This window comes from Chiloscyllium punctatum, chromosome 41 (assembly GCF_047496795.1).
Source record: "Chiloscyllium punctatum isolate Juve2018m chromosome 41, sChiPun1.3, whole genome shotgun sequence".
In the NCBI taxonomy this organism is placed as follows: domain Eukaryota; kingdom Metazoa; phylum Chordata; class Chondrichthyes; order Orectolobiformes; family Hemiscylliidae; genus Chiloscyllium; species Chiloscyllium punctatum.
In genome coordinates this window covers 13,144,947-13,160,284 of record NC_092779.1, presented here as the reverse complement: position 1 = coordinate 13,160,284, position 15,338 = coordinate 13,144,947, and the positions used below count along the sequence as shown (strand labels likewise).

General features: G+C 41.1%; 1 protein-coding gene across 5 annotated transcripts in view; it reads left to right on the top strand.

Annotated features, from left to right (window-relative positions):
- Positions 1 to 15,338, top strand: part of ulk4 (unc-51 like kinase 4) — a 495,283-nt gene that overhangs the window by 194,936 nt on the left and 285,009 nt on the right. For 4 of the 5 annotated variants that reach the window (XM_072560394.1, XM_072560397.1, XM_072560396.1 and 1 more), the window contains 2 exons: positions 1,891 to 2,012; positions 9,315 to 9,371. The exons of the other annotated variant lie outside the window; for it this stretch is intronic. In XM_072560394.1, the coding sequence (XP_072416495.1) occupies positions 1,891 to 2,012; positions 9,315 to 9,371 (179 nt within the window). The remainder of the gene's footprint in view (positions 1 to 1,890; positions 2,013 to 9,314; positions 9,372 to 15,338) is intronic. 5 annotated transcript variants of the gene reach the window in all.

Sequence of the window (15,338 nt, the reverse complement as noted above, 5' to 3'; positions counted from 1 at the left end):
GACGTTTCATCCAGTTTTGGAGGACATGAGGTATTGGCAGCAAGCTAGCCATGATAAACTCAGATCTGAATTTATGTACACATCACAAGAGCATCATTAATATAATTCCTTCCCTCGGTTGGTCAAAAGCAATGTTCACGTATCCCTCATATCACTTTCAGTTTAGCCTTTGTCAAAAATCTGAAGGTGTTTAATGAGACCAACAGCAAATTGCATGCTGATTGATGGGTCCACTGTTGAGCAGTTGGGAAACCAAGGCATCCAGTAGCTTCCAACAGATCTGGGATGATGCACTTGCTATATTCTCCAAACAGCTCCCTTAGCACAATCAGTTGTCATGTAGAAGTGGAGTTGTATCAATGCTGCCTGGAAGGAAGAAGGAGTAGGAAGAAATTTAAGTGCCAATGAACTGCAATGTTATCACAGTATAAGTTGAGGAATTATAGTTAAATGAACCATTATCCTCTCTACTGCTAACTGAATGCAGTTAGAAAGGAAATACTGATCTCACAGGACAACATTGTCTGTGGCAAAGTTTGTATTTCTGAAGATATTAAATCTGATTCTCTCTCCATAGATTCTGCCAGATCTGCTGAGTTTCTCAACAACTGTTTGTTTTTATTTCAGATTTCCTCAGTTTTTTTCTTTCTTTTATTTGATGCAGCCCGGATTCATCAGGAAAAGTGTGACAGAATTGTGAAACACGCTGCAGGAGAATCTGTAGACCTAGCACAGGAGGTAGCTCCGAATGAAATAATACAGGGGAATTGTCCACAGTGTCTTGGCCAATACTTCTACCTCAATCAACACCTCAGAAACAGATTATCTCATTATTTTCTAATTGCTGTTTATCAGAGCTTGCTGTATACAAATTGGCTGCTGCTTTTCCAATGCTGTACCAGTGATTACAAGAATACCTAATTAACTATAAAGCACTATGAGATTTCTTGACATTATAAATGGTGTTTTTGATTACAGGGGGACTCCGATTTACAAGGGTCCGACTTGCAAACCTTATTCCTTAATGATTGTAATTTTAAAGTCTTGACAAACAAACATTTCTCATACTTAGGAGCAGCTGCAATTCATTATCCTGCATTGTGTTCTGGCTTGTGTATAAACCAACTTGCATAAGAATCCAGATCAGATTCCATTTGCAACCCAGGGACTATCTGTAGATTTGAATCTTCCACAATCCCCTCCTTTCAATTTCAGAAACCATCCTCTAGATCTGATGTTCTGTATATGGTGAAACATGTTGTTATGTTCGACATATTTAGTTCATTCATATTTTTAAAAGCAAAAATCTAATCACTTTCCAATCTTTTTCAGTGAGAATATGCCCAATTTAGATAATGGATTAGTGGTGCTGGAAGAGCACAGCAGTTCAGGCAGCATTCGAGGAGCAGTAAAATCAACGTTTCGGGGAAAAGCCCTTCATCAGGAATAAAGAGGGCTTTTGCCCAAAACGTCGATTTTGCTGCTCCTTGGATGCTGCCTGAACTGCTGTGCTCTTCCAGCACCACTAATCCAGAATCTGGTTTCCAGCATCTGCAATCATTGTTTTTACCCAATTTAGATAATACCTACTTCTCATAATCCAAGTATTCCATCCCCCAAATCATTCTCGTGGCTCTTTTCTCAATCTTTAAATAAGCTAAAATGTGAAATGTAGGCAACAGTGTTTGTTATCTGTTCAATTTGGGTGCCAGAGTAATTTATAATTTTGTAGGTTTGCTTTACAATTTCAGATCAGTATTGATCATTGAAGACCTCTGATGACTTTACTTATTTTTATCACAGATTGCTAAGATAGCTTCAATTAATTGTCAATCATTTCAAACATGAGCTAACCTAATTATCAACTCACAGAAATTATTTATCTAATAGGTGGTGTTCTCTCTGCACTGTGTAATGTTTCTGGGCGCAAGCATCCATCAACAATTCAAGCAAAACATTTGAAGATGTGTCTACCCATGATGCCTGTTATGCTCCATCTTGTGACAGCTCAGGTACTTTAATTTAGGCACTCATCTGGTAACCAAGAAGAGAAAGGGCTTGATCATTAAAGACTTCCAATGCTGAAAACCAAATACTTTTGTTTTTTCTCTCCCTCACAGCCAACAAATTAATTTAAGAAGTAAGCATAAAACTACACTACCTTGTTATATTTGAAACATTCCCCCTACCTTGCAGTTGTATGAAATGGAAGACAATCATGAAAATCTCCAAATGATTCTCATGTGTTTATGAGGAAATTGGGACTGAATAACAAAGTAAACTCTATAGCCCTGATCTGAATTAAATAAAATTCACCTTCAGAGGAGTTCCCAGCCAACTTCTGGGCCAGGAATCAGTTTAGTCCAGGCTATGAATCCAGTTGTTCCATGATAATTCCTGTCATGTTCCAGGGTTTAAAGGTCTAGAAGCCACTTTCATCCTTCGTGTAATAAGGCAAATATGAAAGTTGAGTAAAGGTACAGTGACAAATGGGTGAATCATGTTGGTACCAAAATGGTGGCCGAGGGTTTGGGTACCAGATGGGCAAGGGTTTAAGTGGATGAGGGGTTAGGATAAGAAGGTGGGTAAAAGGTAGGGTAGAAAAAGAGTGTTAAGTGTAGATTAGGTTAGGGTGGAGGGAGTTGGGACTGTCCAGCTGGATGCTGTTCCAGTGGGGGTCGTGGTCTTGGGAATTGGATAGTCAGATCTGGTTAGGCATTGGATTCATGAGATTTTAAAGAAGAGTTTACTGAAGGGAGATCAGTGGTGAGTTGGCATGGTGGTGTTTGAGGGGTCAATTTTATAACTAACTAGGAGTTTAAGCATGTTTTAATTCCACTGATTCTTTCCTGGATAACTATTGAGCTGAATCAGATGGACACCTCTGAAGTTTCCCATTTTATTTCAGACTTGGGAATTTTTCAGAGAGCTCCAGATGTTGCTAATTGTCAGTCGGAAGCTTTAACTTCCAGGGCAAGTGCTGAGTGCATTCGGACTTGCACATAGTCCTGACACCCAACCTTTGTCTGTATATTCCATCAAAAGTTCTAGGCCGCATATTCAGCCAGGGAAGGTAGGACAAATAGTTAAATAGTCATAAAGTAATTTTTGCAAGCAAATATTGACTTTGAAAGTAATAAAACATGCAGTTGTACATCATCTCAAATAGTACTTGTCATCATAAATAAGAGCTTTGTTACAGAATATCAAGTGTTGCCCTGGAAAAGGGTGGATATTCAAGAATAGTAATGATTTTCTTGTTTTTAGTTCAGAAGTCTTCAAGGCAAGAACAACCATTGCATATCAAGTCATACAGCATGGAAACAGACCCTTGGATTTAACCAGTCCATGCCGACCATAATCTCAAACTAAAAATAGTCCTACCTGCCTATTCCTAGCTCATATCCCTCCAAATCTTTCCTATTCATGTATCCATCTAAATGTCTTTTAAACATTGTAATTGTACCCGCTTTCACTATTCCCTCGGGAAGTTCATTCCATACATGAACCACCCTCTGTGTAAAATATTTGCCTTTTATGTCTTTTTTAAATGACTCTCCTCTCACTTTAAAAATGTTCCCGCTAGTCTTGAAATTCCCCACAATAGGGAAAATACAACTATTATCAACTCTTATTATACCCCTCATTATTTTATAAACTATCAGGTCATCTCTCAACCTCCTATACTCGAGTGAAAAAGTCCCAGCCCATCCAGCCTTTCTTTATAACTCAAACCTTCCATACTCAGCAGCATCCTGGTAAATCTCTTTTGAACCCTCTCCAGCTTGATAATATCCTTCCTATAACTGGGCGGCCAGAAATGGACACAGTATTCCAGAAGAGGCCTCACCAGTGTCCTGTACAACCTCAACATAACGTCCCAATTGCTGTACTCAAAGGACTGAGCAATGAAGGCAAGTGTGCCAAACACCTTTTTAATCATCCTGCCTTTATCTGATGCAAACTTTAAAGAATTATGTACCTGCACCCTTAGGTATCTGTTCTACAACACTACCCATGACTCTACCCTTATAGTTCTACCCTTATTTGTTGTACCAAAATGCAATACCTTGCCTTTATTCAGATTGAACTCCATCTAGTTCATTGACCCATTTGATCAAGATCTTTTTGTAATCTTAGAAAACCTTCTTCACTGTCTTCTATGCCACCAATTTTAGTGTCATCTGCAAACTTACTGACTATGGCTACTATATTCTCATCAAAATCATTTATACAAATGACAAATAAAAGAGGACCCAGAACCGATCCTTGTGGAACACAGTGGTCACAGGCCTCCAGTCTGAAAAGCGACCCTCCACCATTACTCCCTGTCTCCTGCCAATAAGCCAATTATGTACCCAATTGGCAAGCTCACCCTGAATCCCATGTGACTTAACATTTCCAATTAGTCTACCACGTGGAACCATGTCAAAGGCTTTACTAAATTCCAAATAAACAACGTCTACTGCGCTGACATCAACTTTCTTGGTAACCTCAAAAATTTCAGTCAAGTTTGTGAGACACGATTTTACTTGCATAAAACTGTCCCTACTCAAATTTTTTGCCTCTCTAAATAAATCCTGTCTTTTATAATCCGACAATTTACCCACAACCAAAGTCGGACTCACAGGTATATAGTTCCCCGGTTTCTCCTTACAACCTTTCTTAACTAAAGGGGTACAACATTACCCACCCTCCAGTCATCAGGCATTTCACCCATATTTATAGATGTTGCATATATTTCTGCAGGGGGTCTCGTAATTTCCTCCCTTACTTCCCATAACGTTTTGAGATACAATGGATCAGGTCCCAGAGATCTATCCACCTTTATATTCTGTAAGACGTCCTGAACTTCCTCTTTTGTAATGTGAACTGTTTTTAAAATATCAAAGTTTATTTCTCAATATAGTGGTTTCTCAATGCACATTGAACTCATATTTTCTAACTATGCTGCCACAACTCTAAGTTGTTTCTGCTTTGTGGAAAAAGTATCAAGGCCAACACCAGGAAATGATATGGGTTGGAAAATATTCATCAAAGGCAGGAATCAATTAAGACAGGAACTTTGTGAAGGGGAAATACATTCGAAGCCAATTTCATTGATTTGCTTTGATCTACCGACTGAGTATTTTTAAAGTTATGTGTAGTAAATAGTTTATGCAAGGTAATGCCAAAACTAATATTTGAAATAATGATATGCAATAAAACCAAATATTCTTGTTGTTCAGATTCCATTTTACATATAATGGAAAGTGTTAAAATTCCTTCAAATTGTAAGCTTACTGGTTTCATTGCAACTCCTTTAAGACATTCCTGAAAACCACCACTTTAAACATTTGATCATCTGGCACAGTACATCCTCACTATTAAAATTAGTCCACACAGATATAGTTTGTTCTTGAACTCCTGTGGTGTTGTAAATAATGAATCAAAATTAAGAGATATATTCTAGTAAAGTGGTGTATGGGGTGGGGGAGTAATAAAATTCAACCAAAAGCAGTGAATAAAAAGATAACAGATAGCAGGGGAGAAAGACTTTGAATAGTGGGAAAGGGATGAAGAACAGGAGAGGACCAAAGTGTTGACTGTGACCAAAAGAAACCGTTGAAAGGGTTTCTGATGGTAAACAAAAAGGTAAGCAGCAGGGTAGCATTTGTGCAAAAGGGTTTAACTACAAGGCAGAGTATGAAAAAAGTAAAAAGGAAGGATAACTCAGGAGATATTATTAGAGATGTTGGAAATCATGAGAACATGAAAACTAGCATAAGGGTCCTTTACCTGAATGCTCATAGCATTCGTAACAAGGTCAATGAGTTAACGGCACAAATCATCACAAATGAATATGATTTAGTAGCCATTACGGAGATATGATCACAGGATGGTCACGACTGGGTGTTAAATATCCAGGGGTATCAGACTGTTCGGAACGACAGACGGGTAGCTAAGAGATATGGCGTAGCTCTGATATTCAAGGATGACATCAGGGCGGTGCTGAGAGAATGAATAGGTTCTATGGAGAATAAGGTTGAATCCATTTGGGTGGAAATTAGAAATTCTAAAAGAAAATGTCACTGATAGGCATAGTCTATAGGCCACCAAATAACAACATCACATTGGGGCGGGCAATAAACAAAGGAATAACAAGTGCCTGTAAAAATGGTATTGCAATTACTTTGGGGGATTTAATCTACATGTCAGTTGGTCGAACCACATCGGTCAAGGTAGCCTTGAGGAAGAGTTCATTGAATATATCCACGATGGTTTTCTTGAACCATATCAAATGGAACTGACGAGAGAGCAAGCTATCTTAGATATGGTTATGTGTAATGAGACAGGAATAATTAATGACTTCATCATTCGCAATGCTCTTGGAAGGAGTGATCACAGTATAGTTGAACTTAGAATACAGATGGAGAGTGTGAAGATAAAATCCAGTACCATGGTCCTGTGCTTAAACAAGGGAGCCTACAATAGGATGAGGGAGGGCTTGGCTAAAGTAGACGGGAAAGCAAGACTTTATGGTAAGACAGTTGATGAGCAGTGGAGGACCTTCAAAGTAATTTTTCAGAGTGCTTAGCAAAAGTATACTCCAGTGAAAAGGAAGGATTGTAAGAAAAGGGGTAATCTGCCATAGGTGTCTGTGGAAATAAGAAAGGCTATCAAATCAAAAGAGAAGGCATACAAAGTGGCCAAAATCAGCAGGAAACTAGAAGATTGGGAAAGCTTTAAAGGTCAACAGAAAGTCACAAAAAGAGCTATAAAGAAAAAAAGGTAGAACATGAAAAAAAACTAGCACAGAATATAAAGACAAATAGCAAAAGTTTTTATAAACATATAAAATGAAAAGAGTGGCTAAAGTAAACGTTGGTCCTTTAGAGGATGAGAAGGGAGGGGTACTCAGTCATGGGATATGATGAAATGGCCAAGGCATTGAATAGGTATTTTGTATAGGTCTTCACAGTGGAGGACACTAATAACATGTCAGTAATTGACAACGAAACAAAGGTAGGCGAAGACCTGGAAACAATCATCATGGGAGAGGTTGTGTTGGGCAAAATAATGGAGCTAAGGATAGACAAGTCTCCTAGCCCTGATGGAATGCCTCCCAGGGTACTAAAAGAGTTGTCAGGAGAAATAGCAAGTGCACTGTGGTAATATTCCAAAATTCGCTGGACTCTGGGGTAGTTCCAGCAGATTGGAAAACAGCAAATATGACACCACTGCTTAAAAAGGGTGATAGATAAAAATTGGGGGATTATAGACCAGTTAGCTGAATAACTTCTGTAGTGGGGAAGATGCTTAAGTCTATTGTTAAGGAAAAAGTAGCAAGGCATCTAGATAGAAATTGACCTATTGGGCAGATGCAGCATGGGTACATGAAAGGCAGGCCATGCTTAATTAATCATTTGGAATTCTATGAAGACATTCCAAGCATGGGGGACAACAGGGACCTGGTGGATGTGGTGTACCTAGATTTCCAAAAGGCCTTCGACACGGTGCCACACAAGAGGCTGCTGCACATGATAAAGATGCATGGCGTTACAAGTAAAGTATTAGCATGGATAGAGGATTGGTTAACTAACAGGAAGCAAAGAGTGGGGATAAATGAGCGCTATTCTAGTTGACAGTAAGTAACTATGGTGTGCCTCAGGGATCAGTGTTGGGACTGCAGTTATTGACAATTTACATAGATGATTTGGAATTGGGGACCATGTGTCAAAGTTTCTCAAAGTTTGCAGATGACACTAGGATGAGTGGCAGAGCAAAGTGTGCAGAGGACTGTGAAAACTTTCAGAGGAACATAGATACTTTAAGTGAGTGGGCAAAAGTCTGGCAGTTGGAATACAATGTTAATAAATGTCAAGTCATCCATTTTAGTAGGAGTAACAGTAAAAAGGACTATTACTTGAATGGAAAAAAAAAATGCAGCATGCTGCTATGCAAAGGGACCTGGGTGCATGAATCACTAAAAGTTGATCTGCAGGTACGACAGGTTATTAGGAAGGTGCAAATGCAATTTTCTCCTTCATTGCTAAAGGGATTAAGTTTAAAAGCAGCTGTATAAGGTGCTGGTGAGACCACACCTGGAGTACTGCATGCAGTTTTGGTCTCCTTACTTGAGAAAGGATGTACTGGAATTGGAGGGGGTGCAGAAGAGGTTCACTAAGTTGATTCCTGAGTTGAGGATGTGGGTTATGAGGAGACAGAGTAGACTGGGATTATATTCATTGGAATTTAGAAGAATATGGGGGGATCTTATAGAAACATATAAAATTATGAAGGGGATAGATAAGATAGATTTAGAGAGGATGTTTCCATTGGCAAGTGAAACTAGCTCTATTCCTGATGAAGGGCTTTTGCTCGAAGCGTCGATTTTCCTTCTCTTCGGATGCTGCCTGACCTGCTGTGCTTTTCCAACACCACACTAATCTAGACTCAAAATTAGGGGGAGCAGATTTAGGACTGAATTGAGAAGGAACCTCTTCATGCAGAGGGTTGTAAATCAATGGCATTCCTTGCCCAGTGAATGCTACTTCAGTAAATGTTTTTAAAGTAAGATAGTTTATTTTTAACAATGAAGGAATTAAGGGTTACGGTGAGAGGGTAGGGAAGTGGAGCTGAGTCCATGAAAAAATCAGCCATGATCTTATTGAACGGTGGAGCAGGCTCAAAGGGCCAGATGGCCTATCCCTGCTCCAAGTTCTTATATTCTATATTTAGATCTTATGCTCCCCACTGGTTGGTTTGAAGGTAGGTAAAATCTATCAATTGGCCTTCTGCTTGCCTACCTATCCCACACTGCCTGAAATGTAGGCGATGTATGCGTGTCCCAATGGGTTTATTGACCATTTAAAGACTTGGGTTGTTACCTGCAGTGAAGGGGGGACCAAACCATGTGGGAAACCCAGCAGCTTCAGCTGTATGGGCTGGAGTCGGACAAGCTGATGGCCTCCTTTGGAGTCACCTGGACCTAGCATTGGTCACCCCTTCGAGATTATCCCCACCCTTCAGCCCTCCAATACACTCACCCCTCACTCACAAAGGCACTGGAGGCAAACAGTAGCAAGGTAACTCGTTGACATGGGACATGATAAAGCAGTCCTGGTTGAGAAGGTTTGGGGTGCTCGTATCAGTATTCAATGGCCCATGGAGTTGAAACAAAGTAATTTATCTGAGCTCTGTGGCAAGTACACAGCTGTAATGTGATCTGTACTGCTAAGCACAATGGTGTTAAGGATGCATAAAATTTTGCAGATGCTGTTTTTAAAAAGTAGTGTTACTGTGGCATGAACCACGAACAATCTGTTTTTCAGATATTTAGACCCCAGGTTATCACTGAAGAGTTTCTTGTCAGCTGTGGAGCATTGCTTGTAAGTAAAGAATTACTAATTGCCGTAATTGTTTTCCAATAAAAAGAATGAGCATGGATTTATATATCTTGCCTGATGACATCCTCAGGTTATCATATACTATTCAGAATCAATCAATCAATCAATCAATCATTTACTTTTGAAGCCCAGTCAAATGAAAAAAAAACTCATATACAACAAGAACCCATAAATACGAAATGAGATAAGCAATCAATCTGTTCTTCAGAAGCATTACTGCATTCTACATTATTGAAGAAATAGAGTACAGGAAGTCCCCAGGTTGCGAATGTCTGACTTGCAAATGTCCCGTACTTACGAATCAACCTCTGGCTTCTCATTTTTAAAAATTATTTTCAAATATCAGACTCACGTACAACGTTGCGTCCTAAAGAACAGGCGGACTAATTAGCTCGTATCTGTTCCGACTCTCACATTCGACTTAAAAACAATGGAAAAAACAACTTGTTCATAACATGGGACTCCTCTTTCATAAGGAATGAATCAAAAATTTATCTTTTTATTGTAAAGTGTTATGAATTATCATCCTCCAGTCATAATAATTGCTGCTCTTATTAGGTGCTTCTCCATATAAATGTGCAGATTGCTTTCCGACATTTTAATGGATCTGCACAACTTCCATGGCATTTAGTGACACCACTATTCCTCCTCAGAATGAGGATGACTATTTAATTCCAGACTCGGTCAAGTCTGGACTGTTGTGAGTGACTAGGATTGATTCTATTAACATAATTTGGATGTAACTATCGGTTACTACATTCTGTGAGAGACATAACTTTGCTTTTATTGGGTGAAGTTGTTGTAATGTTTATCATGAGTTCTGCTTCCTTTTGTTAGTTTTTTTAATAATGGACTTTGTTGACTTTGCTGTCATGCACATGTAAACAAAGTGCTGAGTAAATCACATTTGCCAGATGTAAGGTATGCTATTTGATCTAAGTATTTCCACAACTACAATCCCATTTCCTACTCATTAATAGAGAGCAAGTCATCATCTGGTTTAATTGTATTGCAGCAGTTTTCACAGTGGCTTCACTAATTGGCCATGACATGATGCTGAATTTTTGAATGGACTTAAATACTGAAGGCTCAAGTCTAACTATGTGCCTAATAAATACTTAGAAACACTCTATTTTTGCAGTCACTGTGTTGCAAATCCTCAACTTTGCATAAAAAATGGAAATATGATTGCAAGCCGCCTGAATATTTAATTCAAAATTTTGTCCTCAAGCTTCTTTAGTTCAATAAAACAAAGATCTGCAGATGCTGCATATCAGAAATTGCTGGAAAAACTCAGCTGGTCAGGCAACATCTGTCGGGAAAAAGCAGAGTTAACATTTGAGTCCAGTGACCTTTGTTTAGAAGGGTAGGAAAAAGGGTATTTATAGTGCAGACAGGCTGGTAGGGAGACGAGCTGATAGGTGGAAATGGAGCCGAGAGACAGAGAGATGAAAGGAGAAAGCAAATAAGGGGATTATTGATATTAGGCCAGCACAGAAGAGAAGCTGAATAAGTAATAATGAGCATAGGAAGAGAGAATGGATAGACTGTACTGAAAACAACCCATGCCATGTGATAATAGGAGTAAGAGTAGATCAGAAAGGGTTGGCTGTGCTGAAAGCAGTCCTTGTCATGGGACTGGGTGTGGGGATGGGTAAAAAAAAATGAATGGACAGAATCAATTTCTAAAGTTATTGAGCTCGATGCTGTGTCATAGAGGCTGCAGGGTCCCCAAGCTGCAACTATTTCCAGATACCCATGCTGCTGTGGAACCCTCCTCCCCTCCTTTTCCCTCTGACTTCATCCTTTCTTCTAACCCTACCTCTAGTCATGTATTTACTATTCTTTCTGACCTGTCACTCTCTTGATACTGAACTTTCTGTACTCAGCAAAGGTCTTAGTTTTTTTTCCTTCTGCGCCCCACCTCAATGACTTCTTGCATAATATACCATCGATTTCTTCATCCCTCACCTCTGCTTCTGTGCCCATTTCTTTGGGCAGGAGTCCTCTCCCTATCCCACAGACCCCTTCACTAGCTTTCAACATCGTCCTCCGCTTGGATCCCTCCCTCTAGCCATTTACCTGTGCAGTGATTGGAACCAGGTGAATCTTGTTGACTATGAGGTCCTTGATTGTGGTTGTTAACCTGGGCCAATCAGGGAGCCTTGACTGACAAAAATAAACAGTGGATTTAGAATGTCCTCAGTTCAGGGGACTGTCTCTGAGTTGGCTGGCCACAGCCAGTGTACTGTGCACAGCAAATAAAGGGTTACTTGGTGACGGGATATTGTCCTCTGTCTGGTTATTTCAATCTGTTATTAAGAAATGTTGACAATAGATTAGATTCCCAACAGTGTGGAAACAGGCCCTTCAGCCCAACAAGTCCACACCAACCCTCCGAAGAGCAACCCACCCAGACCCATTCCCCTATATTTACCCCTGACTAATGTACCTTACGCTATGGACAATTTAGCATGGCCAATTCACTTAACCTGCACATCTCTGGGCTGTGGGAGGAAACCGGAGCACCCGGAGGAAATCCACACAGACACAGGGAGAACGTGCAAACTCCACACAGACAGTCACCCGAGGGTGGAATCAAACCTGCTAACACTGCCACCATGCCGCTCTGATGTAATTACATCAGTCAGATCGATTTTTCTACTTCCCCTCATGTTTTTGAAAATATCTCCCTCTGACTGACTGCACTCCGTGCTCTCAGATCCAAGTATGCCAGCAAGGATGGTGCTGTTGTTGTATAGGATATACTGACCTTTACATTGTGGAAGCTGAATGTCAGCTCTCAGACACCTCCTCCTCGACTGTGACCACACAATCAAGCATCAGGCCAGTGTGTCCATTGCTGTCACCAATTTCATCTCATCTGGGGATCCCCCACCCCCCCACCTGCCTCCAAGCTCATACTGCCCGAACCATGTACAGCTGCCTCTGCCTTCTCCCCAAAATCCACAGACAGGTCTTCCTGGGTTGACCCATTGTTTTCATCTGTTCCTGCCCCCATGGAACTTATTTCTTTCTACCTCGTCTTGATTTTGTTCTCTCTTTGTCCAGTCCCTACCCACTTACATCCATAATGTTTTTGATGCTTTATGTCAGTTTCAAAATTTCCAGTTTGCAGACACCAGCTGCCTCCTCTTCACCATGGCCATACAGTCCCTTTATATGTGCAGGATGGTCTGAGGGCTCTCCGCTTCTTCCTGGTAAAAAGGCCTGAACTGTTTGTATTCACCACCACCATTTTTCACCTGGCTGAGCTCATCCTTAGTTTGAACAACTTCTTCTTTAAATCCTCTCACTTTCCTCAGATCAAACAGGTATCATCATCGGTACTGCTTCCCTCTCTCATTTGGAACAAGAAGAATTTATCAATTTTGCTTCCAATTTCCACCCTGCTCTCAACTTAACTTGGTCCATCTCTGAATCCTTCCTTCCCTTTCTCGACACCTGTTTCCATTTCTGGAGATAGACTGGTCATTAATATCCATTGCAAACTCATTAACTCCCACAGTTACCTTGAGTATCATCCTCAAGGCATGCTACCTGTAAGGTCTCCATTCCATTCTGTCATTTTCTCTGTTTCCATAACATCTGCTCTGATGCCACTTTCTGCAGGTGGGCCTCAGAAATATCCACCTGTTTCCTCAATTGAAGATTCCCTGCTACCTGGGGGCCTTGACCAACCATTCTCCCATGCATCAACCCTCACTCTTTCTCTTCCCTCCCACAGCAGGGAGAGGGTCCCTTCTGGTCTGCATTTGCCACACAACCAGCCTCCACATTCAGAGAATCTTAAGCTGTCATTTCTGCCACTTCCAATGGGATGCCATAACCAAACACATATTCCCTTGAAATGAATGCACGGAGGCCAGTATCATTTCACCAAATCTCCCTTTATTTAAACATGGAGATTCTAGCTTCCTCAGAGGCGGCTGTCAGAATGAACAGAACCTCTGATGCTGCTGTTCATATCTGTCAGGCAGGGTCCCTGTTTGGACCAGATTAGATTCTGTACAGTATGGAAACAGGCCCTTTGGCCCAATAAGTCCACACCGACCCTCCATAAATATCCCACCCAGACCCATTCCTCTACTCTGTATTTACCCCTGACTAATGCACCTAATACCATGGGCAATTTAGCATGGCCAATTCACCTTACCTGCACATCTTTGGATTGTGGGAGGAAACCGGAGCACCCGGAGGAAACCCATGCAGACACTGGGACAATGTGCAAACTTCACACAGTTGCCCAAGGCGGGAATTCAACCTGGGTCCCTGACGCTGTGAAGCAGCAGTGCTAACCACTGAGCCATCGTGCCACCCCAAATTAGCAGCCCCAGTCAGGGAACTCGTATGAAATCTACTTGGCTGACCTCATTACAATCACTATATCTCTCCCCTTCCAGCTCCAAGGATGTAGGCTGGTTCTTTTTTTTGTTGTGGTTCCCCCTGGGCATTTTAGCACTGGGTCAGGTTTCTCGAGCTCTGCCTCTGATAAGGGCATTATGTAATGCACAGTATCTCACTTTGTATGCCTGGAAACTCTTGGAAGAAATTAATTTTCCTTTTCACGTGACAAAGGCGTTGAGGGGGCAACATCCGTCGTGTCTGTCTCAAATTCCGAGGTATCATCAATGCTTGACCAAAGAGGGAGAACTCCCGGATTCCAGAATAGTTGGAAGGCCAGTTGAGGAGCCACGCACATTTTGCTCCTGCTCTGTTTGTGACTGCAGCTTTCGTCAACGCATGAAGAAAATGGTCTTTCTTTCTTAGCAGAGTGTTATGTCCAACATCAGTGATCCTGATGCTGTTTCACTCCAGGTCTGGGAAGGTAAGATTTAGCCTGATGCAGAGTCTGCTGGAGCTAACCCTGTTGTTGCAATAGGGGTGATTCTATAATCAAACAGGAGCTGGGACAATTTGTGGACTGTTTCTTTCAGACTGCCTTCAAAGTTTGGACTGCTCTTCTGCCAGACAATTGGATGATGGATGGCATGGAGTTGTCCTTATATGTCAAATACCATTCAAATTTATGAAATACTCAAATTCCCTGCTGGTAAAGAAGGGCCCATAATCTGTGACTAACACTTCCAAGAGTCTGTGTATTGCAAAAGATGCACGCTTATTTTATTGTCGACACCGTGTTTGATGAATGAACTCTACGCACGTCCAGCCATTTTTAGTGGGTGTCCACAATGACTAAAAACATTGAGCCGTTGAAAGGACCTGCATAGTTGGCGTGTAACTGAGGCCAGGGTTTGCCTGGCCATTCCCACAAATGCGGGGAGCTGCTGGCAGTACCTTTTATCCTTTTTGGCACTCTGGGCACTGCATCACCAATGCTGCTATGTGTGCATCCAACCTGGCCACCCCATATAACATCTCACCAACATCTTCATTTTGGAAACCCCAAATGACCCTGGTGAAGTTCAGTCAGTATCTGGTGGTAACCTTTGCTCAGGCTGATCACTGTTGTACCCCATAATAATATACAGTCTTTTATTGTGATCTGGTCTCTCCAGGTCAAAAAAGGTTTCAGTTCTGATGTGACAGTCCTTTGGTTTCCCCCATTACCACCAGCTGTTTCAGTTTTACCAAAAACTGATCTTTCTAAGTTCAAAGGGTGAGATCATCAGATGTAACTGGAAGTATGTCCAGAAAATTTAAAACTCTTACAAACTGTTTCAGTGGCGGTACCATGAATGGTGTATCCGCCAGCAGGAGGCAGCTCAATACATCTGTATTTGTTACTTGGCCTCCCAGACGGTGTACCAACTTCTAATTATACGCAGTTAGTATCAGATCCAATTGCTGAACTCAGCCTAAGGTACTGCCTTGTCGTCTTTAGGTAGGTCAACAGGGGTTTGTGGTCATTATAATTACAAATTGATGACCAAAAAGCTGTTGGTGGAACTTTCTAACTCCAAATAT